Below are 24,244 nucleotides of genomic sequence, written 5' to 3' on the forward strand. Positions count from 1 at the left end.
CCCACCAGCCACAGATCCATCGGCCACCCCTTCCCCGTCTCTCCCAGACTCCCCGACTGCCCCTCTTCCCTTGGCTGACACCTCCTCTGCCGCTGCCGCGCCTGTCCCGCTCTGTGCCCCCAGCACTGCTCCTGTCACCCCCTCCTGTGTCATCGCCCCTGCGCCCACTCCGCCACCCCCAGCCACTGCTGAACCCCTGGCCAGCGCCGGCTCCCCAGCCAGGGCTCCTCGCCCGGCCTGGCCGCCCACCACAGCGATGGCCACCAGCCCGGGCTCCCCGGCCCGGGTCACGGATAGCCCCGGGGCCGGCAGCGCCGCCTCGCCCAGCACCCCCTCCCCGGGAGACCTCCCCTTCCCTCTCACTTTTCCACACCTCAGCCGCCCCTCTGTCTCAGCTGCCGGCTCCTTTGAACCTGCTGCTCCATCTGTGGCCTCCTCTTCACCTTCCGGACCCGCTCCCGCCGCCCCTGCAGACCCTCCCACTACCTCTTCTTCAGGTTTTCCTTCCACTGCTATCTCTGTCTCCGCTTTGCTGCCCGCAGACGGGTTTCCACTCCGAAGTGCTTCTGCTGCACCCTCCTCCACCTGTGATGACCCTTCAGTGACAGGATACCCCCGAGCATCCCGCAGTGCCCCTAACCCAGGTGCCACTTCCAGCACAGGACCCTTGTCAGGCTCCTCCATTGTGTCCTCCACTCGCTGGAGACTGTTCCCTCCCACCTCCCATGCCTGAGCACTCTCAAGTGCTGGTGTTCCTGCGACAGCTTTCCCCATCTCCATCCACTCTTCCCCTGACACTTTCAGCTGGGAAAACTCACTTGGCTTTACAAACCCTTTCTCTCCAGGCATTGCTTCTCCTGGTTGCATATCCCCTAGTGCTTCCCACAGAGCCCCAAACTTTCCCACAGCCTCTTCCCCTTCAGAAACGTCTTCTTCAACAGCCTCTTCTTCAGGGCCAACAGCTCTGGCAATCCCATCTGCTGCCACGTCGACATCCCCCACAGCCTCTTTTCCCTCTGACACAGCACCCACCACAGTGCCCTTCCTTGCAGACCCTCTCTCTCCTAGGGACTCCCCTGCCTCAGACACGGGCTCACCTACGTCCTCCTCTGCTGGCAGCCCTACCACTCCTTTGAGGCCTTTCTCTGCAGCCTCCGCCTCAGTGATCCCCCCAGCCCCCTCCTGCCCCTGGGATACAGCTGTGTCTGTCTCCCATCCTGGCAGTGCCCCAGCTGGCCCCTCTCCCCCAGGTGCCAGCTTTCCCAGTGCCACCTCGCTCTCCAACCCCTCCACCAGCACCTCCTGCCCCCCAGGTGACCCTTCTGTGCCCAACTTCACTGCTTCCCCTGTCTCCTTTCCTTTGGGATGTTCCTCTGCCACGGCGCCTTCCTCAGGTGCGGATTCCTCCAGCGCAGCCCCCGTGTCTGCCCGGGGCAGCGAATCCCCCGCCCGTGCAGCTTTTCCTCCGGCCTCTCCGCTGCCAGCATCTCCCTCAGCAGCACCGTCCTGCTCCAGGGCTTGTCTCTGCCCTGTCACCTGCCCTTCTCGTACCGCTTGTCCCGCTGCCTCCTGCACATCAAGGCTTCTCCTCCCGTCTGCCAAGAAATTTCCATCTGGTGCTATTAGGAAATAATCAAACATTGGTTTACTCAGCACCATGTCAGTGTTACATGCTTTACAGGGTTAGTGTTAAAGGTGCCATTTCTGCCAAACAATGAGGGACATCAGCCTGGGCCCCCAAGGAGAACTTGCTATGCTGCTTCTTATCACGTCCCTGGGCTCTGATTATGTCTTTAAGTACTGTTGTTCTGGCATCTGGCATAAAGAATTTAAGGAAAAATGTTGATGCAAGGCCAGTCATGCCTGCTCTGCCTCCCTCCCTCCTGCAGGGAGCTCAGGTGTGTGTGTGAACACCTGTAAGCTTGACAGTGACACTCAGAAATTCAGAAATAAGTGGCAAATTGCTCATCTGAAGTATGCACACAAAGGAGGAAGAACACTCAGCTTCCTGTGGATTCTGTAATTACACCAGGGAATAATACAGGGTTGATTCCTGTTCCTGGGAACCAAGGCATTTCCCAAGGATGCTGCACACTACCTGGAAGCACATGGAACCTCCCTACATTCCTGCTTTCCACAGCTATTTTCCTGACTCACAGTTTTTTCATGGCATGGATTCTTCTCCCAGAACCATTTAACTGCCAAAAAGTCATTAATTATACATGACTACAGATGCCAACTAGTCATCACCTGGTTTTAGTTAGGAAAGAAAAAAAGCACAGGGAGACTTTGATAGCCAAAGGAGAAGGAAAGGGCAAACACTTCTGTTAAAACACTTCAGCTGAGTAAGATTTAATCCTTGTCCCTGACTGACAGCCAATCATACCTCCACTGGCATCACACTCTGTACTTGCTGCATTCTTTTCTTCCTCACTGGCACACGAACCACCAGGTTCAGGGTCAGAATTCACAGGATGATCATTTCCAGTTGCTTTTGCTATTTCCTCCTGGACTGGTTTGCAATCTTCAGAAACTATCACAAAGAAAACAGGAAGCAAAAAGGAGAAACCATTAAAGAGCAAAAAGGGAGTAGAAGCCATTCAGCCATCTCAGCTTTAAAATGGTTTAAAATTTTTGAACAAATCCTTACACTTGAAACACCAGCAGAGAAACACCGAGCCACTGTTACATTCTGAGTGGATATTGAGCTCACAGCACAGAGTATTCCAGCAGCCTGAAGAAGTCCAGCAACTCCCCATGCTGCACCAAGAATGAGTACAAAGGCAAATACAGCAGCACAGGCATGGAGAGCTATGCAGAGGGACTGTACTCACCACCTCCTTCTTCACACCAAAGAGACTCTTCATTGCCATCCTCCATGTTCAATGCCCTGCTTTCCCAAGGCACTGGAAGACATTTCTCCTCCTCATTCATGTTACTTTCTCCTGACCCAGTCTGTTTGGATTCCCCATTAACCTCAGGATTTTGAGGCTGCATTGCCATTATGTTTTCATGAGAAATTCTATTATCTTCCCTTGCTTCTAGATCTTCTGGTTTTATCTTTTCTGCTTCATCTATTCCTTTCTTTTCCAGTGCAGAAGTCTCCTGATTTTCCTCCATTCTGAGCAGTTTCTTCTCCCCACTCTCATTTCCATAGTGTACATGTGCTACACTATCAGCTGTACTTTTGATATTGCACTCCTCTTTGCCATTCATATTGTCTGTCATCATTTCAGCATGAGAGTCAGTCTCAGTGCTGCACTGAGTGCTCATGGATGAGAGAGAGTCTGCAGGCCTCCTCTCTGAAAACAGCAAACAGCACTTTAATTTAGTATTTGTCACTAAACATCTGCATTCACTGGGCACTCACAAAGGGACACATAGCATTCTCTGAATAGCATTCTCTGAATTACACCATCTGAGGATATCATGACAAAATTCCAGTAAGTGTAAATAGAAGAACATTGCCCAGATGTATGAAGTATTAAAATGAAAGCCATTTAACATGGAGGTTTTCTTCTGATAATGGAAATAAACCAGAGTAGTTCTATCAATCACACAGAAATACACCTCCAAATGCACCTCTAAATACAGCTCAGACAAGGTTTAGCATAGACTCTTGAGCTTCATTTGATGAAAGATTTCAACCACAGCAACAATCCCTCAGTGCCCTTCTGTTAACTTATTCAGTACTAGAAAGATCTCCAAAACCCTGTGTAAACCCTTCAGGTTGAACTGGAGATGAAGTTCACTGTCTCCTCTAAAAAAACATACAGACATCATCATATTAAATTCATAAAAGGAAAATTTGAGGGGAAAAAAAGGCAGTAATCCTTCATCTAACAGTGAGCTGAACAGCAGAGCTGACTGCTGCACAGCCTTGCTGCTGTCCACAATCTGCATGGATTCAAGAAGAGATTGGTCTAACTCAAGGCAGAAAAATCCAGTCAGGCTTAGTAAAAAGTGTCAGAACTATAATCCATGCAGAAGTGCATGTTCTGAAAAACATGTTGCACCAAGAAATCTGGGACCCCTCAGAAGGTGTAAGGGGTCACAGCTTCCCACATGTGAGTGCCCGCTGACGTGGAGGGCTGTCCTGCCTAGATTCTTAGAGCCAACCTGCAGCCTGGCTCCATCTCCATCTCAGCACCTAAATAGCTCAGCAGAGGCCCATGCTCTCACTGCCAGGGGGCTGCCTGCATTTCAGTGGCAGATGTAAAATTAGTAATAGATAAAACAGCTGTCTTTTACCATTTCAGAAGGATCGGCATAGGTTTCCCTATGCAGACTCAGCATATATACTGGACACAAACTGTAAAACATGCATCAGGTCAGCTTCTCTAAGCCTTGTTATGAACAAAACTAACCTTGTTGATCATCCTCAGAGTCCCTGTCAGAATATCCATCACTTCCATCTTTCTCACTGCCAGAGGCCTGCGGTGCCTTCTGGGATGAGGTTTCACTCTCCTTTCCATAGTCTAAACTATGGTTTTTATCATCTGAGGATGACTCTGACATTCCATTCATTTGATCACCAGTCTGTCCTTCTTCATCAACTTCTTCATCTGCTTCAAAATCTTCATCATATTCTAAAATAGAAGAATTGTACTTTGAGACAGGAAAGAGAATTCACAATTAATAAAATTCTTTTTAAGCAGACAGAAGTTAACTTCATTAATCTCCTTTTGCCCTTGAATTTGCTCAGTCTTTTTAAAGCCATGAGAGCATCTAAGACCACAGATAGGAACTGTAACAGCACATTATCATAAAAAAGCATTGTGTTCTTCATAGAGTAGCAAAAATGCAGCAAAACTACTGATTGGTGCACTGAGAATGATTAATACATTAAAACAAAAATAAACAAAATTACTGGCCATGGCAAGTACTAGAAAAATTTAGAGCTGGGCAAACTCAGAAATTAAATGTAAGAATCTCTTATTACAGGAGAAGAACTGGTTGTGATGAAAAAAATATTACAAGCAATTGAGAAAGCTGGAGAAAGGTAATATATTGCAGTGCAAAGTACGATAAGTGTGTATTGACATGCCTAAATCGCAAAGAAGTGTCTTATAAGCTTAATTAATTTAATGAACTCCAGCCAAAGGGCACTGCAGAGGCACTCTGTTATCACACTGCTCTGACCTGCTCCTTCAGGGCCCAGGGGAAAACCCAGTACAAAGCAAGCCTGCACAGAATTACCACTGTTATATCCACATTCTGGATTTCAGGCAGGCACTAGCGTGACAAGCTACAACATCCGACAGATCATAGAATAAGTGGAGCTGGAAGGGATCCACAAGGATCATTGAGTCCAGCTCCCAGCCCTTTGCTCAGCTCTGGAGGTAAAGACCCTCTTCATGCAGATGCATCAAAGAAGACCCCCCTTCCCCACCAAAGCTGTGCTGTGCACATCCCAGGCGCCAGCACACAGGGGTGGCGGTGATTCCCACCTAAAATCCAGACGCTCCACTGCTACCACAGGCTCCCTGTGCACACAGTGGCAAGGGAACACACCTGCACCAGGCAGGCGAGCTGTCACTGCTGCCATACCAGCTGTCCCTTGTGGCCATCATTCTTCACCTCACAGATTTTATTGCTGCCCTCCTCTCCTTCCATCAGGGCTTTTAACATACTGAAGTGACAGAACACCAAAGACAGAAATTAAGAGCTCCTGATGCAGAACCAGTTAGGCAAATAAACAATTACCAAGACAATGAGAACTAAGGGAATAAGGAGATTTATTTTTCTGTATTAAAAATCAATTGAGATTCCAATTGCACTGTTGGCAGTCAGGCCTCCTTAGGTAATTGCCAGAAGGGCAGTTCCTCCTGAAGGAAAAAGGCTTCATTAATCCCAAACACACATCCGGAGGGACTAACAAGTCATCTGAGCAGTAACACTGCAGAACTGCGAAAGCAAAAACAGGAATAGGAAGTAGGGATTAAGATCTCTCTGTAAATGTGATTGCCTCTAAAGAAGACTGTGAGAAGGAGTAAGTAAAGGCAGAGACTGAGCTCAACGCCTCTTCCATAGAGGAGTACACCTTCCAGTAGACCAGGTTGCTCCAAGCCCCATCTAACTTGGACTTGAACACTTCCAGGGATGGGGCAGGCACAGCTGCTCTGGGGAACCTGTGTCATTGCCTCACCACCCTTCCCTACTCACTTTCTTGGCTCTTGCAAACCATCTCATCCTGCTGCATGGCTGAAAGGAGCCCCTCTAATTCTATTGCCCAAATACAGACATCACCACATTTCTCATGCCCCAGTCAAAGCTGGAGGCCCACAATCCCATACCTTCTCCAGAATCATCCTCTCCCATTTCTCACTCCCTACTCATGTTTGGGAATACTATACCATTTTTACTGGTGTCTTCCTGACTCTCTTCGCTCTCCTGACTAGATTGGTTTTCCATTTCTTCTCTTCTGTACTCCTCTCCAGTCTCCAGTGTTTCATCAACAGTTTCCATACTTGCTTCATGACCCGGTAAGATGACTGACTCTGAATTTTTGCTTGATTTCTGCTCAACACAGCTGTTACTTGGCTCACAGTGCACAGTATGTTCCCAGGAATACACATGCCTCTCCTCATGGTATTCAATCTTCCTCTTGGGAGTGGATAGCTTTTTGTCCAGACCCATTGCAATAATGCACCTATAAAATAACACAAATTGGGAAGTATCACATTTTTCTTCGTTTGAACAATGAAGGACAGCAGACATAGTAATTTCAGCAAATACCCTTTTGCCTCTGCACTGCCACAATGGAGAACTCACACGGAGAAGCACCCTGAAATCCCTGGGAGCTCCCCTAAAACAGATGCAGCTCTTCCTTGAAGGAGAGTAATGCTGCCTACACTTACAGGTGACAACTGACATACAAGCAGAATCAAAATTATTACAAGTGCCCATTAATTTGAAGCTGCACCAAGCATTGGCTGTGAAGACAGAACCACTGAGAAAGGCAAACAAGTTCTGAGTCAGACATGTTCTGGATCCAGATCCTGCTGTAACATCCAGTAGAGTGATAACTGAGGGTTTGTAGGTAAGAGTGGGGGTTTCTGAATTTATCTGCTGGGTCTAAGAACTGTGGGGGAAGAAGACTGAAAGTTAATAATTTTCAGTTTCTGTTCTGTTTGCCTACCTAAAAGAAACCCACACAGATGGAAAACAAAGCATTTTGAATGAGTTGTTGAGACTGCTCCTCTTGTATAAAATGGAGTGATGTGTCCTCTCTCTCTCTTACAGTCAGGATGCCCAGACAAGAGACAAGAGCTCCTAATCCTGATGGAACATTAACTGGAGACATGAAAAGCCACCCTACACCACACTACACCCTCCATGAGGGCCAAGACACCATGCTGTGTGTAGTACAGGGAGTCAAATCTGCAAGCAGAGGGTGAAACTGAAACTGGAACTTTCACTTTAGCTAATCCCAAATCTCTCTGGGAAACCATATTTTCTTCACAGACAACTATGTTTTAAAATATCTTCCTCCCCCAAAACTTCTTTTTTAATGTAAGGTTTGATTGCAATTCTCCTCACATTCTAGTTGACTCCAAACTACTGTGAAATATGCCACGGTCATTCAGGCCAGAAATCTTTTTGTTTTGTGGGCACAAAACATAAACATGACCATTTCTGAAGAGTCCTACCTCTTAATGCATTGTTCCTGGTGTTTTTTTCCAGGGACCTTTGGGATACTGAAGCACTTCTGCTGTACAGTAATGCTGGACCTTGGCCAGCAGAAAACTCACAGAACAAGGTTTATATGGTACGGAAATCATGACAGCATCACCTCTTTGTGAGCAAAAGCCCTGACCCACCAGGGAAAATCAACTGGGACTTTTACTGGGAACCAGAGTGGGCATTCAATGTGTGTCATAGAGCAGAAAACAAACACAAGTCCACTTGGCCTGAAGAGATGTGAAAATAGTTGTCATTTATGGGGAAAATGAGGTTAATGGAGGTGGTTTTTAGTCATCAGATAAGGCTGGCTGGATTGGTATGAGGCAGGAAGAGAGAGATATCACTAAGACGGGAAGGGGGACACAAAGGGGGAGTAACTCAGGAAGGAATTAATCCAATTTTTGGATACTATATTAAATTCAGAAAATTCACTTCAAATCGTTCTAGAAATCACAAAAAGCTGAGATTTGGGCATTTCCTAAAACCTATAGCCACTATATCCTTTGAACATGCATTTACATAAATCATGTTCATTGTTAGACTGGAGTAAAAAAATATGGTACAATAAAATGGCTTTTTTTTTCTTAGAATTCCGTCCTTATCTGAAGGAACAGAGTACACCTCTGTGGAGAGTCTCTTGTTCCAACTGCTTGCTGCTCGTTTAAAAATTATTTATTAAAAGAACATAAAAGATTCTAAATTATCCACATGTCCGTAAGTTTACTTGTCTGGCCTGAATGAACAATTACAGAAAAGGAAGATTTTATGAAAATTAAAGCCTCTTGGCAAAATCACAGCTGTTTGTCACAGCACTGACTTTTGCCCAAGCCCAAAACCTTTCTGCACAGATTTGGTTTCTGAACCATGGCAAACATTCAGTGCTGCCTTATTCTGGAGTCGGGGGTCTTACAACAGAATCTCACTTCAGAGGCAGAGCTGTTTAGAAATAAGTTACCACAAAAAGAAGCCTCTGGAAACCACAGCTAACTGAGCAGCATGCTCAGTATTTATTTCACTGCCACTTTGGCCACAGACACAGGGGTGGCACAGGTACCCCACTGCCACTGCCCCGTGCTCAGCCACCTCCGACACAAACACTGTCCCTGCCGTGCACACAGCACAGGGAGGCTGAGGAGGCACAGGGAACTGGCTGTGCTCATACTCTTAGGTGTGAGACCCTGACAGGTAACCTCCATCCTGCACATTCCATGGAATCCTCTCCATTCCTGAGAAACAGAGCAGGCTCTACAGAGCTGTGTGGAGCCAGAGAGATGAAAGAAGAGAAACAAGTTAGAAACTCTCTCAAAACTAAGTCCTTGTGAGCAAAGTGTACTTGTCTCTGTACCTGTAGCAAGGAAATGCTCCCTCCACATTGAGAACCCTGAAGTATCTGTGTCTGCCTCGCAGCCGGGAACGCCTCTGATGTTTGTACTCACAGCAACAGCTCAGCCTGTCAACTTGAATCCCGTTGATAAAAAAGGTGAGGCTGAACGGGAACCCTTGGTGCCTCTTGGAGGTGAACTGGAAGGTATCTGCAATCACAGAAAGAAAGGGTTCAAAGAGAAATATTACACTTCACTGTCAGCCTGTTTCAGTTGCTGTATCTCAACTGCATCACCACAGCACCCAGCCCTCTGTGGACAGGCACTGGAGTTCTCAGGTCTGTTCAATAGTTTGTTAAACTCTACCCCTCCACACACATAGCCCTGGCTCTTGCCAGCCCCAGAATCCTAAGGTGGGACAGCTAGGACAAGTGTCACACTGTCAGCTTGGCCACTCCCTGCTACAGCAGAAAAAAGGCCAGAGCCTCTCAGCCATTTCCTGTGTCCAGGTTCCCAGAACACAATTCATCTTTTACTGGTTTGATGGAATTGCACTCACATAAAAAGAGATGGGAACTGGGCTCCCACTATGTACTTTTCCTTCTGGAATAAAAAGCATCATTCACTGATGTATTTTAGTAACTCAGATAACCCCTTTTTAAGGACAATTTATTGCTATGACTACTCTATTAACCATGTATCTCTACAGAAAATTAACCTAAGCCACAAGTATTTTGTTAAATCAATTCTCTAAATTCCTTCTACCATCATTGCAAAAGTAATTGTAACCTCACTTTCAATCATGGGACAGTAGATCCAGATTTAATATGGAGGCAGATGGTATAAACATCTCTGGATGCATATATCTTGACCAAGCTGAGCTGAAATCATTCTGATGTCAGGGCAAAGTTTTAGCCAAAAAAGATGTTGCCAAAATCAACATGAACTGTCTGACTCTATCCTTACCTCCTTCCAACAGCTTGCCTTTATAGACACAAATGTTTTCTGATCCACAATGTTGCTGATAGACTTTGATTTCCTCCTTGTAATAACTGAGACACACGTTCTTACTCCTTCCTAGGTAGACCATGGTGACGAAGGCGTTGCTGCATAATGGGGACTTGGGGAACCCTCTAGTATTCTGCAGCAGAAAATGCACAGAAATGCCTTCAGTTTCCAGCTTCAACAAGGGGTGAAAACAAAGCTCACATCTGTGTAGCGCACACTTGAGGCTTCAAGGCTTTTATGACAAGTACTGAGCTGATTAAATTGGGAAATGTTTGTAACATGCAAAGGGTCTGGGATATATTTCCAACTGAAAACCCAATGCATTGAATAGCCCCAAATTGCAGGGACCAGGTTTAATGACCCACATCATCCCTCCTAGTCCTGGGTTCCTACAACTTCTTTTACAGGAGTTAAAACTGGCCGGAGACAGTGTAACTGATGCAGTGTTCATACACTCAAGGCATTTCACAAATCCCTGAAATTCTAGTGCCAGCTACAGCCTGGATCAGACTGACTGAAGTGGAAGGCTTTGAGTAACTGTTGCCATAGGTCGTTGTTCAGTACCTTTTTCCTCCCCAGCTGATGAAAAACACCAAATGTTTTAGCTTACAGAGACATGCATAGCAATTATGTATTTTAATAGCTACACATTTTCTTTATGCAAACTAGGTATGCACATCTTTCAGCATTAAGCAAAGACACCAGTGAGGAAGGCAATACACCTGTACATAGACAGAGACTACTTACATTTAATAGAAGTTGTTCATTGAATGCAGTGGTGGGACGAAACCGTCTCCCTGTGGGCCCCCCACCTGTGACTGCAGCGACACGCCTGTCCCCTCTGCGCAGGCGGGGCGGTGGCACTGGCGCCACACCAGGGTTCACGACAGGCAGCTGATACGGTGATACACCACTCACGTACTCCACTGAATTCATCAGCCTTAACCCACTCCTCTCCCCCTGAAAAAACATTTTAACCAAGTGACACAGGTTTTGCAAACACAGCTCCCGAGCATACGGAACTGGCCACGGTCTGACTGCTTGGTACATTTAGCAACATGCATCCTTCTGAAATAGTTCCTTAACCCAGGGCCTGAAATTTTGCTCACTAAAATATTTCTGTGCTAAACCCCTTTATTTTAATTTGCAAGGCAACATTCATATTGCTTGAAAATGTCACCCTCAGAGATACAGACAGCACTGTAAACCAAGCCCTGGCCACAGCCCTGCAGAGGTCCGATCTCAGACAGAACCCTGCACGGCCCTGCAGCACTGCTGCTCCCTTGCAGCTGGAAAGCACATCCCCAGAGCAGCCAGTCGTCCAACAGAAACATCACTGGGCATCAGTTATACAAGATGTGATTCAAAATGCTGCTTCCTCATCTGAGTAGAGATTTAGTCCTCTTGCAGAATGAAATGGAGAGGACCAGGGCCCTGAAGAGCAAGACATCACTAGGGAACAAGTTCTGTAAATGCTGCATGCGGTGGCTCCGAGTTCTGCATCACATTCTCAGAACTTACATCTGATTTAGCTGTTTTGTCAGTTGTGAGCACTAAAGAAACCATTAAATCACCCATAATTTAAGTAGACATAAACAGAACCAGCAAATTCTTGGAGAAAGAATCATGACCATCCCAATACACAGCAAATGCAGAGCAGAAGGGAGCTATTTACACAGTGTCTGGCAGGCAGTGGTAGCAGATCACAGTCCCACTCCAAAACCCTCCCACCCCATGGAATGCATATCACAAAGCCAATTACATTGTGTTTTTCTAGAGCAGAAGACAAGTCCAAATATTACTTGAAAGTAACTGCGTATATATCAAGACCATGTTTGACTCCCATTCTCCAAGCCCACTAGTGTGACTTAGTAGAAGGAATGATCAAAAAAAGGAGGTTTTTGCTACTTTGCAGCTGTAGATGAAGACAAAAACTTGTAGGACTTGCAAGTGAAAACATTCCTGAGTTACTGGAGTTAACCAGGTGTCTGACTCGCTCTACATAACAGAAAACCCACATAGAGGGAGAAAATTTTGTATGCAGAGAGATTTTATACTGTAAAAGGTAAGTCACCACATTTTTCCTCACTGTGATCAAGAACCGGGCATTAGACCAGTAAGACAGTGTCTTGAAAATTGAGGGGAAGTGGAAAAGGATAGTTCAAATAAAAGCTGATGCTATTTGAAAGGCATGCTCCCTGTCGTATACAGTTCTGGGAACTACAGTACTTAAACAATACTATAAAACTGTCCCTAAAATTATATTATTTTCAGAATGAAATACAGCCTCACCCCATGGGCAAACTGCTGATCATGTTCCAGTGCATGGCACTTCTGTTTGGAAGCCTTTGGTACAAACCCTGCTGCAGCCCAGCCATGAAGGGGCTGAAGGCGAGGGGGCTGCTGCACATTTCCTGGAGCTGTATTTGGTCGCAAGGAACTCTATAAAAGGAGAAAGAAAACAATGACAAAATCTCAGTATGCAGCTTCCAGTGCAGAGCAGCACTACAAAAAAAAAAAAGAAAATAGCACTGATGAAGATACCTGGAAGTGATGAGTTACTTCAGGTACCTACAGGACATGACATTTTCTAGTCTGTCTCCAAAGAGCCAGACCCCTTTAGGCACCTCTAACTGACCATCCAAAACAACTCTTGGTCATAAATACAAGGTTTGCTACTGGCTCTTCACCACACAGCCTTGGAGCAAACACAATTAACTCACAGAAACTGCAGCAGTGGACATCACATGGACATCACACAGACACAGAGAGAATGCACAACAAAAATGTACCTATTTTTGTTCAATACTCAGCTTTTTTCTGACTGTTCTATTTCATGTTTTCCTTGTATGCCCTTCAGAATACCAAGTTAAAATGTTAAAGCCTAACAGCACTGTGTAACTGAGGTTAACTCACCACCTTAGAGGGGGCAGGCTCCTTGGTTCGGTGCTGATGAGGACAATGTCCACCACCATAATCAACTCCAAGTCCAGGTGCCCTCTATATGAAGAGAAGGCCATTCAGGACTTGAAAGCTTCTTTTCAAACTACACCAATTATCATTATTGATACAGAGAACCAGTTAAAACTGAGCTATATATTTGACCTTTCACTTTAGGATTTAGTACCATTATATTTCAAGAGCATATTAGCATTCTTTCTTTGCTGTTAACAAAGAGCAAAAGCCAGAGCTCCCAGACCACAGCCCTCTGAAATGAGCTCCATTCTGATTTCACCCCTTCAACTCTGTTTTCTAGAAGACCCCCATCATTTTCAGGACCTTACACCATGTGTAACCTTGTCTATAGCCCCTGTGTCCACTGACAATGCTCAACACACTGATACCAGCCTACCTGAGGCCATGAGGCAGCTAAAAGGGAAAGATTGAAGCAGATTTATCAGAGAGCAAAGTTTTTGGGGTTTTTCCTAGGACCTGATGTGCCATTCGTGCAACACTAGCTTCTGGAGATTCCTCTTTAACCAACCCAGCAAACAGGAAATCAGCCTCAAGTAATCAAGGATGAGGCCCTAACCCAGAATGATCCAGGCAGTGAATGCTCTGTACCAAGGTCCATGTGCACACTTCCTGCTGTCTGTGCTTCCATGACAGCCCAAGGAGAAGTTGATGAAACTCACCCATTGTGAGCGACCAGCTCGTTCTCCAGCCACTAAAGGACTGAGCCCATTACGGTTCCTTGGACCCAGTGGTGGATGCGGGGAGTGCACAGGGATGACATCTTCCAGTGATCCTCTGAATTGCTCCACCTGAAAGAAAAGGAATTTACGTCTCTGATGCACTAAATCCAAAACCAGCAATGTCTGTCTCATTATGTCTTTCACTGGACAGCTGTGGCAATCAGCTGGCCTGGACCCAATGGAACAGCTGGTTAAGGAAGGAAATCATGGGAGAATGAGGGACAAGCAAAAAGACTTGTCTCCACCTCTGATTCATTTTCCTGCAGCTGCATTCAGCTGCTGACCCACCATATTCAATTCATCTGCTTGTTTCTGTGTATCTCATAATTCTTGGTTTGTTTGAAGGTCTCTTTCTTTTTTAAATTTGAGTGCACCTGCCACCTCCCTGCTCTGACTGCAGCCTCTCCCCCACCTTCTCTTCTCACCAACCCAATGCTGGGATGACTGCCCCACTGGAAAGAGAGAGCTCTCTCTCTTACCCTCCCTTGCCCAGCCATCTGCCTTTCTCCTTTCAGACAGGCGACTCAGATGAATTTACTGAATGTATGAGGTGAGAGTTAAATTACACCGCTGGCTCCAGCCAGGCTCCTGCACCCCAGCACAGCACATACAGATCAGGTATCTGCAGGCGTTTTACAGAAGGAAGCAGTTCTGGTTTACGTTCCAAAATTATCCAAGCCCAAGATCCTTTGACAGGGTGCCAGAATCACTGCTTCCATGGGGTGGCTTCCTACCACAGGAGTTCCATCAGCAAACAACGCCTTTGCAATTTCCATAGTGACCAGTGTCTTTCAGGAAAATCTCCTCCTCTCTTTACCCGATGAGTTGCTCATAGATGTTATTATTTACAATTTAACAGATCTGACATTGTTTAGCAGCTGCTCAATGAAGCAGCAACCTTCTCAAGGCACTCCTCTCAAAGCATTCAGGTTCCTAATACAGAAATAAAATACTGAGCGTGTTTCTGCCAAAATGAGGATAACTTTTCCCATATGAATTCAGGTGATTGCATGGGGAGAAGAACCATTGACTTCTACGAGATTTCAATGACCCTAACTACAGAATCAAGTTTGACCTACATGACACCTAAATGAAGGCTCCTAAAACCTCTTTTTGTTATTCACATGCCAGTTCTGCCCAAATCCTGTGGAGAGGCAAACAACCAAACACGTGAGCTCAGTGCTCAGCAGCAGTCAAAAGCAGAGAGGGTCTAGAATTACTGGGAGGAAAACGTATCTTGAATTATTCATTCTGTTATGGTTCCCCATTTCAAAACAGAAACAGTAGAATGAGAAAAGGTAAAAAAATAGCAACAGTAATGAGAAGCCTGGAATGGCTCAGGTAAGAAAAATTCAGACTGAGGGACCTTCAGCTTGGAAAACTGAGACAGAATATGAAGAAGGTACATAAAACCACAGATGCCTTGGAAAAGGAGAACATTTAATAACTTTTGTCATACCAAGAACAATGGAGCATAGAACAGACATATCAGACAGCAGATACATTAATTACCATACAGAAATGCATGGAGGTACCATTTCATGCAACTCATGATTAAATCACCCAACCAAGAACACTGCAGAAGTAGAATAACAACTAGATTCAGAAGGAATTAAATGAAAGCTCCTGAACTTCTGGACAAAGGAAGAAGGAGACGTAACTTGGGGCAGGATCATCCTCTACTTGCCTGTTTCTTGTACTTTTCCATAAGTGTCAGAGACAGGAGCACTTGTCTCAGTTAATCACTGGACAGGCTCATGGTTATTACTCAACACAGGCAAAACTGCCAGGTCCCATCAGCACCCAACAGTGCTCAAGCCTTACCTTGATTTTCTGCATCCCCTCTTTCCTCACAGAATATTCAAGTTTCCTTTTTATCTCCAGCTGATGATGACGCTATCAATGTAAGAGGAAGAGAAATCTCATTACTGGGCATGATGAGATGTCAGTGTATGCGAGAACGCTTCTGTCCTGCTTGTCCCATGTCTTCTCCCTGGCCACTACCCTCATTGAGCCCTGTAATAAAACTACTATGGATTGAATCTATTTGCATTTCACCTGCATATATTCACACAGCCAAGGGAACAACTGAGCACTGGTAAAGTTGTAGAACTCCATCCTTGATACGCCACAAGAACATGCACAAATTTTGTACTCAGACAATATATATAAACATGTTCAAACTGGTTTGGTTTTATTAGGATTTTTTAAGCAAACTAGCCCTGTGAATATCATCTCATAATCTAAGGGCCGTCAAAAAGCAATAACGAAGCCAGGACAGTGCCTGCTCTCACAATAGCATGGTTTGACAATGAGAGGCCCATGGAGGTTTCATGTGGGGAATGTCAAGCACAAGACTGTCCTTTTTCCCAGCAGGAAAGAGCCTTCCAGGGGAGCATGAGGGCACATATGGAAAACAGTCCAGCACAAGTTAGCAGCCCCTTGCTGTCATCAAGGAAGCACCTGAGAAGGCTCACACATCCTCAGTAAGGGCATACCTCCATGTCAAGGACCTTACGAAATATGGCATCAGCCAAGCACTCCTGGACATATCTCTGGTGGTCCTTCCTCATGGCATTGAGACGGTATTCTTTCTCAGGTATTATTCTTCCACTCTTTGAGATCTGCCATACACAAATATAATGTTACTGAAGAGGAGAAGATGAAATAAAGTATGTTTTGAAACAGTACAATTTCCCAGAAGACCACTTCCTCCTCCTGCTTAGCTACCACTTCTGCCCCTGCCATGGTGCTGGAACTCACCTTCCAGCACGGGATTGTCTTTGACCCCATGAGCTCCACCAGCCAAATGGAAGGAGCAGCAGCCACATTTCTAATAGCCTAGGGCTCAGCCTTACTCTTCACAGGCCACTGCCCAATGGGATGGAAAGGATTAAACACTTGCCTCCCTACTGCACCTGCCTGTGCAAAAGAGAGTCACACCTAGGAGTACACCAATGTTTTTTAAAAAATATTCAGCATATTCACCTTTACCAAATCCTTCAGTTTTCCATTAAACACTTCTGAAAAGTAACACTGAAGCTATTTAAACAACAAGTCAAAGATGCTTATATTTCACAGTGTAAAAACCCTGAGTGAATCAATATGATGCTGTATATCTGCAAACTGAAACACTTTGCAAAGGGAAATTCCAATGAGCAAAAGGAAATACGGAAAAAAAGCATAAAAATATTCTGGATTGAATGCAGAATTGAGGAAAACTTTTCAGTCTCACCAGTCCTGATTTCTGAAGATGTCGTCTTATCCTGGCATTGCTGAAATATCCAGCCAGATGTTTGTCTGTAAGACTGTTGTAGGTTGCAAGAGATCTGCAATAAAATCAATGGAGATGTTTATAATGCCCTCGACTGAAAAATTATTACAGTTTAAGTTAAACAGAGCTACCCAATAGTTTGCTACACAAAAAGCTGCCTTAGTAAATCATCCTGCATTTGGTCACATAAATGCCCATTAGATTGTGTAAAAGCAGTATCTTGTGACCTCCTGGAAATTCGTATCAGTGACTTGCACATAAGGCCAAGAGCTCCGTGTGTAACAGCACTGCCACCACCACGGCAAGGGACCGACAGGCCAGCCCTGACAGCCTCCTCCACGACCAGCTCCCACAGCAGCTCCTGGCATGATAAGCCCTGACCATGGGCAGGACAGTGCTGTGCCTGGAGCTGGATTCCAGCTGCACAGACCCAGCTCCCCGGCCACTCTCCAGGGGCCCTGGTGGTAGCAATCTGGTGACAACTTGTCCCAGGTTGCTCCAAGCCCCATCCAACCTGACCTTGAGCACTTGCAGGGATGGGGCAGCCACAGCTCCTCTGGGCAACCTGTGCCAAGGCCTCACTACAATTATCACAGTTACCACAGATCAGAGCTTCAAAAAACTGAACCTCAGATGTGAAAGTTGAACAGAAAAATGGAAGCATCCATAATTAGAAGTTATATTTTTAAACTGTTCTTAGCACAACTGTATCTTACTTCAGCCTCTGGAAAAGAGTCAGAGACAGTAGGACACAGTTTATAATACTCTAAATCCTTTCACATTTGTACAGTTTACAAACTCAGGTACATGTTGCATAATATGTTCAGCTTGACCTTTAGGGTCTCTGGGCAGGATGTGTTTTAGTAACACAAGAGACTAATCTCTTGTTTTCTTTGGCTGTAGATTTAAATGCCACTGTACCTCTATTACATCCCCTTCAGCTGGATAATTCAGTTATATGTGTATTGCTACACTGATCTGCCACACACAAAAGCATAGTCAAGGAAAGAAAGGACAAATTTTTTTAAAGTAAAGAGATCATGGATTTACTGGAATTTTATGTGGAGTTTCACAATAACCTCAAAGGTATCTGCCAACAATAAGTTAAGCTTTAAACAAACAATGTAGCTTACCCTTTTATGCCTGTTGGTTAATGTTATAAATAAAGTATGTAATTCGTGCTATTATGTATAAAACTGGAATGTAATCAGACCATGTAGAGACAGAGTTTCAAAATCCTTCCACCAGCCTGGCTGAGAGAAAAATTTCACAACATTAAAAGAAGTTCTCTCACAATAAGTGAGGATTCCACCTAGATGGGGTTGGATCTTATCACCAGGACATTGACACCATGACGACTTGATCACCACCTTCTGATATCTACATCTCAGCTGATAAGGAATGGGACATTCCGGGAACTAAAAATAACTGTTCCAGGAACCAGAAATGGCCCTTCCATCACCAGAAATGGCCCACACATAACCCAGGATGGACAATTCATCAGACCCAGGAAAGGCTTTGTGCAGCCCAACTCCGGGACAAGAAAACTTCATGAATATGCTAAAATTACGAGAAGAATAGAATTAATTTGGACTCTGCCCAAAAACTGTATAAAAAGGAACCGGCCGGAGCAGCACCCGTGAACTTGGGAGCTCTGGTGCGATAGAGGTCAGATCTGTGCGTGTTCACCCAGCTCCGACCCCGGGCTTGGAGCTGCTTTTCTCGAATGTGGCTTTCTGTGTGACCGATCTTTCAGCCGCGGAATAAAATCTATTTTTTTATTAAATTCAATTTGGCTGAATTTTTTTATTTCAGTTAAACACTGGTATGATAGTAACTGTTCTACGTTACTTTTTTAATACAGAGTTTGCATTTGAAACCACCAGATTCCACCAATTGTGCTAAACACTCATTAATGGTATCACCTGGCAACTGCGTGTTGTGGCAGAGGAGAAACTCAATCCAACTCCTTTTCATTCACTTCTTTCCATCTAAGATTTCCTGCACCATGTAACTAGTTAAAATGCAGCTCCCACCTGAACACAGTGCTGTGGCAATTTCTGTTTCACCAAAGATTCGGAACATGTCTTTTCTCATTTAAATTATGAACACTGTGGCCCTCAAAAATGTTGAATTAAATTCGGAGTTCAAAAGGGTATTAGAGGAAATAAGGAAATGTGTTGGGCCTGAACCAAAACCCATTAAATCATTGGAAAGAATGCAAGCGGGCCCACTGGGGTTTGGCTGTGCTGTCCTGCCCAGAGCAGCCACACTCCAGCCCTGGAACCCCCTGCGGCCATAAATGCTGGCATGGACCAGTGCCTCAGGGATGGCTAGGAACACTCCAGCAAAGCAGCCACTGGTCCCGTTTAGTCTGCACATGGTATCAACAAAAGGATAAGAGAAGTACTTGTCTGAGCTGTTTTGTTCAAGATTCCAGCATTTAAGAACCACACACAAACATCACCTTTAAAACCTCTGCAACAGGCAGAAGTGCAGAACTGACAAAATCCATGTCAGGAAAAAACACAGCAAAGGGAAAGCACCAGCCTCAGATAGCTCTCTACAGCCCATGTGTCAAAGTAATCACACCCCTTTTCTGGGTATTCCTGGGACTTCTTTTTCTCTGCCCATTTATCCTGTTCATTCTTCTCTCAAAAAATGCTGGGGTTTTGTTAGAATAGCTGACAATTTTCCTGGCACAGAACCTAAACTGACTGATCTGTAGTTTCCTGGAGTACCTCTGAAGCTCTTCTCAAGATGAGTGTCATGTTTGTTTCTCTGGCATCGCAGCCAGTGACAGCATGTCACTCTTAGGTCAGTAATTTTATATTTGGGGTTTTTTAGAATTCTATGATCCTATCATCATTGACACTATTATTTATTAGTATATTTGTTCTCAGCTGGCAGCTTACCCAAAGCACTACACTCAAAGCCAGAGCTGTGTACCATGGTAAATTTTAAGACCACTCTCACTCGTTTGGACGAACATCAAGACAAAGCCACAGCAGGCATCCTATGTGTTTTCACAGTTAATATTTCACAGTGAAATTAAATCAGTGATCACCAAATAAATGATGTGAGAGAGCACCAAGCTGCAGTTACTAATTGGCAGAGTCCCAGGGGATCACGGTGCCTGTGCTCTACCTGGCACCTGTCTGCCATTTTCCCCCGGAGGAAGCCTTAAGCCACACAACCAGACACGGAACTGCGAGCCAAAGGACTGTTCGGCAACTGATTTCTTGTGTGGCCCAGGAGCAAGCCGCTTCCTTACTCAGAGCACTGCCCACTAAACCAGGATGTGCCACATTTTGTCATGGAGACCTGCAGAGATTCTCTGTTTCTCACTGTTTGTCTGTGACATCTGCTCGGGGACGTCCGGATTCTCTGAACTCAAAACCTGCAGGTCTGAAGGCAGATAACTAGGGAATCACCTGCAGCCAGCAGCCCCATGCCCCGCGGCTCCATCATCCCTGCGCACAGGAAGGCCTTACCTGGACGGGAGACCTCGGGGTCCCGGGCGCTCGCCCGCAGCCGGGCAGATTTCCCCGGGATCCCTCGAGGCAGGTCGGGGCACCCACAGCCCCTCTCCCCCAGCCCCAGCGCTGCAGGGAGGCGCCGCTGGTGGCCCCGACCGTGTCACTGTTCCCGCAGGGCTGAAAGGCCGACAGCGAGCGGACCCCCGGCCCCGGCCCCGCGCCACTCACCGGGGCTGCGGGACGCTCATGGTGGCCGCGGCCTCGGCGGGCCCAGCGCTGCCGCCGCGTCCCGGGCGTCGCCAGGAGACGGCGGGGGGAGGGAAGGGAGAAAGGGAGAGACGGGAGAGAGGGAGGGAGAGACAGGAGAGAGGGAGGGAGGGACGGGAGGGAGGGAGAGAGAGAAACGGGAGGGAGCCGGTGCTCCGCCCGCCGCCCCCGCTACCCCGCGGCGTCACAGAATCATAGAATCCCAGAACTGCTGGGGTTGGAAGGCACCTCTGGAGAGTCCAAGTCCAAGCCCCTGCCACGGCAGGGTCACCTGGAACAGGTGACACAGGAACGCAGACAGGTGGGTTTGGAACGTCTCCAGAGAGGGAGACGCCACACCCTCCCCAGGCAGCTCTTCCAGAGCTCTGCCACCCTCCATGGAAAGAAGTTCTTCCTCATGTTGCGGTAGAACTTCTTCTGCTTTAGTTCATGGACATGCTCCTCATCCTGTCGCTGCGCACCACTGAACAGAGCCTGTCGCCATTCTCTGAAACCCCTTGGAAATATTTGTATGGATTGGTGAGATCCCCTCTCAGTTGTCTCTTTTCCACACTAACCTCGCCCACCTTCGGCAGTCTCTCGTCGTTAGAGGTGTTTCAGACACCTCATCTTTATGATCCTCTGCTGGACCCGCTCAAGTAGCTTCTTGTCCTTCTCGTACTGAGGAGCCCAGAACTAGCCACAACACCCCAGATGGGTAGGGCTGGCGTGGGGGCTGCAGGACGCTGGTGCTGCAGCAGCTCCGGACTGCGAGGGGAGGGGAAGGAAAAAGGGAAAGGAAAAACGGAAAAAGGAAAAGAATAAAAAAGAAGGGGGGGGGGGGTAAGAAAAGTTAAAAATAGAAGTATGGAGAAGGCATTTTCAAACAACACAGACCCAGGATATTAAAAACATAGCATGAGGTGACACAATGCATTTCCAATATCAATCCTGATTTCCGTCTCTCAGTCCAGACACCAGGAAGCACCAAAGTGTGCATGGCAATGGACACCTGATTTACTGAAATAAAGGAGATACAACCACCCTTCCATGCTCGTTTTTCCCTTCTTCCTGCAGTTCTTGTGAGTCCCAGTTAAGTACAAACTCACAGGTAATGCTTCCAGGGTCCACAGAGCGACTGATTTGAGCAGAGATCCCAGCAGCAAGGAGGAGCAGGGACAACCTTCCCTCCTGATGCATCTGCTCCAAGTTAGACTTCATCATCCTCAAGTTTTCTGTGGCATGATCATCCACATGCAATATTGATCTGCCTTCTGTAAAGGTAGCAATTATTAAGAACATCAATATTCTCTTGATATTTTATCTTCCCAACCCTGTAATTAAAGTCTCAAACTAACTTATTGTATCATCCTGCAGCACAGGAAGAAGTCAGGAACAGACACAGGACAATTACAATAGAGAGGAGATGACACTTTTAATGACTAGAAAATGTAGGCAGCACAAATTATTTGGGGCACAATGAGATTAACCAAGAGCAGCTGCTTTTTAGAACAATTCCACTCTTTTCTGTTTCAGAAACACATAGAACAGCAGTTTCCAGACCCTTGCATTGTACACAACTCCTCGCTTTGAACCCCAAACCTCTCCTGCAGATGCCAAAGTCGGCACAAATACAAGAGCCTGTTCGACCCTTCCAACCACCCATGGCAGCACCAAGCAGGCTGCCACTGGGAACCACTGCCTCCAAAATCCCATCCAGTCAAATCTGGAGAAGATTCTCAAGAAACTGATGGAATTATTCTGCCAAATTCAATTCTCTGTGACCCCCCACTATTTTCCTCCATCCTTTTCTGCACTGCCAAGGGGCAGCATGTCCCAAAAAGAGAGCCAAACCACGGACTGTCCAGGTTGACACATTCTCTAGATGGGTGGCTTGCACAGATCAGACACACCTCAGTCCTAGCTCAGTAGTTCCATTCACACTACTTCCAAAATTAAAATAAATTCTTGCATTTATACAATACATTGGAAATAGACAGAATAAACGTTCTATGATATTCCCAACAAGTCAGTCCCACTCCTGCTGTGCCGTTCTGCCAGGTCACCTGGCAGAGAGCAGCGGCAATGTGATAACACAGAACTGTTCTGACACCTTCTGGTGACACCCCATTACAATCACAGCCCTTAGGACAACAACAAGGACAGACCACACACTTGCTCTGAATTTCACCTCTAAACATCATCCACGATGCAGTGGCAGCACTAAGCAAGAAAGGAGCCACTGCAAACCATCAGCCTCTCGTTCATTCAGTAGACCCGTACTAAATTAAAACTGAATTCAAAATAATTCAATATTTAAACACCAACAGAGTATAGAGAAAAGGTATATACTTTTATATGCACTTCATCTCCACAATCACATTCATTATTAACCGTTACTTTTAACCTCTGTTTAACACTTTGATTGTAAGAGATGTTTTACTTTCTCTAGCAGCGTTGTCAAGAGGAATAGCAGGTTCCCAACACAGCACCACTGCTCAGGCTACATTCTGCTTGAGTGAACAGGAACAGTCAGCACCTTTCACCTGGATAATCAGCTGAGACACTACCTACACACATCACTTACACCAGGTGAATCGCTTAAATCTTCACATAAAAAACACAGCTCCCTACTCCTGTGGGACATGCAAGAAACAAGGAAACCAGCTTCATTCCCCTGGGGCAGCCTGGAGGGAGGAAGGACCCCACTGCACCTTGGCAGACAGGGTCCCTGCCTTCCCACAGCTGAGCTGGCCTCATCCTTCTCTTCCCAAGCAGCTTTCTAAAAGCCCTCACTGAAACACTAAACTGAAATTATTAACTCTAGAAACATTCAGTTGTCTTTCCTGGCAACGCCATCTGTTGTGCAAGGGCTTTAAGGTTTATGAGAACAAGACACAACTAAATGACCCAGTGTAATGGCAAAGTGACCCCACACTGACACCTGCACACAAGCCCTAGTGCTGAGGCTGTGCCCTGCCCACTTCAGGGGATGGAGCTCAGGAATTTCACAGGAATTCTTCATGCCACAAAAGCCATGCAGCCTCTGCTCTCCATGTAGCCAGGGATCCAGGAGACTTTAATAAAGGTCACAGGAAGAACTGAAATCTCCACAGCCAGCCATTTACCATCCAGGAATCAGCTGCTTCGGTCATGATCACCAGTTCCAAAGAGGCAAATCCCAGCATGCAGCTCCAGAGTGACAGTCCCTATGGATGAGCCAGTTCACAGTCACCTCACACTTAAGAGGCAGGCACAGACAAGCAGAACTGCCTCTGCTCCAAAGAGTTGATGTTTGAGAGATTCTGCCCATCTTTTGAGCTGAAAAGTTAACTATTTTGTCAGTAAAAGTTTTTATTTCAAGTAAATTATGTGACAAAATATGAGTACAAATTTTGTGGGTAAAAGAATTTACATTTCTAATTAACGCACATAGTGAGTTAATTAATTTTGTGTATCTGTAAAAAGCAGCTTCATTCTGTGTTACCTAGAGTGGCCTCACTCTACCTTCACACAGACCGATACCAAACCCTA

At 45.9% G+C, this 24,244-nt stretch overlaps 1 protein-coding gene across 1 annotated transcript; it reads right to left on the reverse strand.

The window, feature by feature from the left end:
• Positions 1 to 149: 149 nt before the first annotated feature.
• On the reverse strand, positions 150 to 21,984 carry ERICH3 (glutamate rich 3; the record flags this gene model as incomplete). Its single annotated transcript, XM_082287414.1, has 17 exons — positions 21,820 to 21,984; positions 21,289 to 21,478; positions 16,947 to 17,040; positions 16,210 to 16,335; positions 15,536 to 15,607; positions 13,652 to 13,780; positions 12,933 to 13,016; positions 12,309 to 12,458; positions 10,764 to 10,976; positions 9,975 to 10,149; positions 9,032 to 9,218; positions 6,357 to 6,652; positions 4,368 to 4,589; positions 2,835 to 3,302; positions 2,387 to 2,533; positions 250 to 1,619; positions 150 to 158 (listed from the first exon to the last, which is right to left on the reverse strand). Exons 4-17 carry the CDS (start codon positions 16,282 to 16,284, stop codon positions 150 to 152), a joined length of 3,597 nt encoding a protein of 1,198 aa, XP_082143540.1. The 5' UTR covers positions 16,285 to 16,335; positions 16,947 to 17,040; positions 21,289 to 21,478; positions 21,820 to 21,984.
• Positions 21,985 to 24,244: the final 2,260 nt, after the last annotated feature.

Source organism: Coloeus monedula (genome assembly GCF_965178545.1).
Source record: "Coloeus monedula genome assembly, chromosome: 9".
In the NCBI taxonomy this organism is placed as follows: domain Eukaryota; kingdom Metazoa; phylum Chordata; class Aves; order Passeriformes; family Corvidae; genus Coloeus; species Coloeus monedula.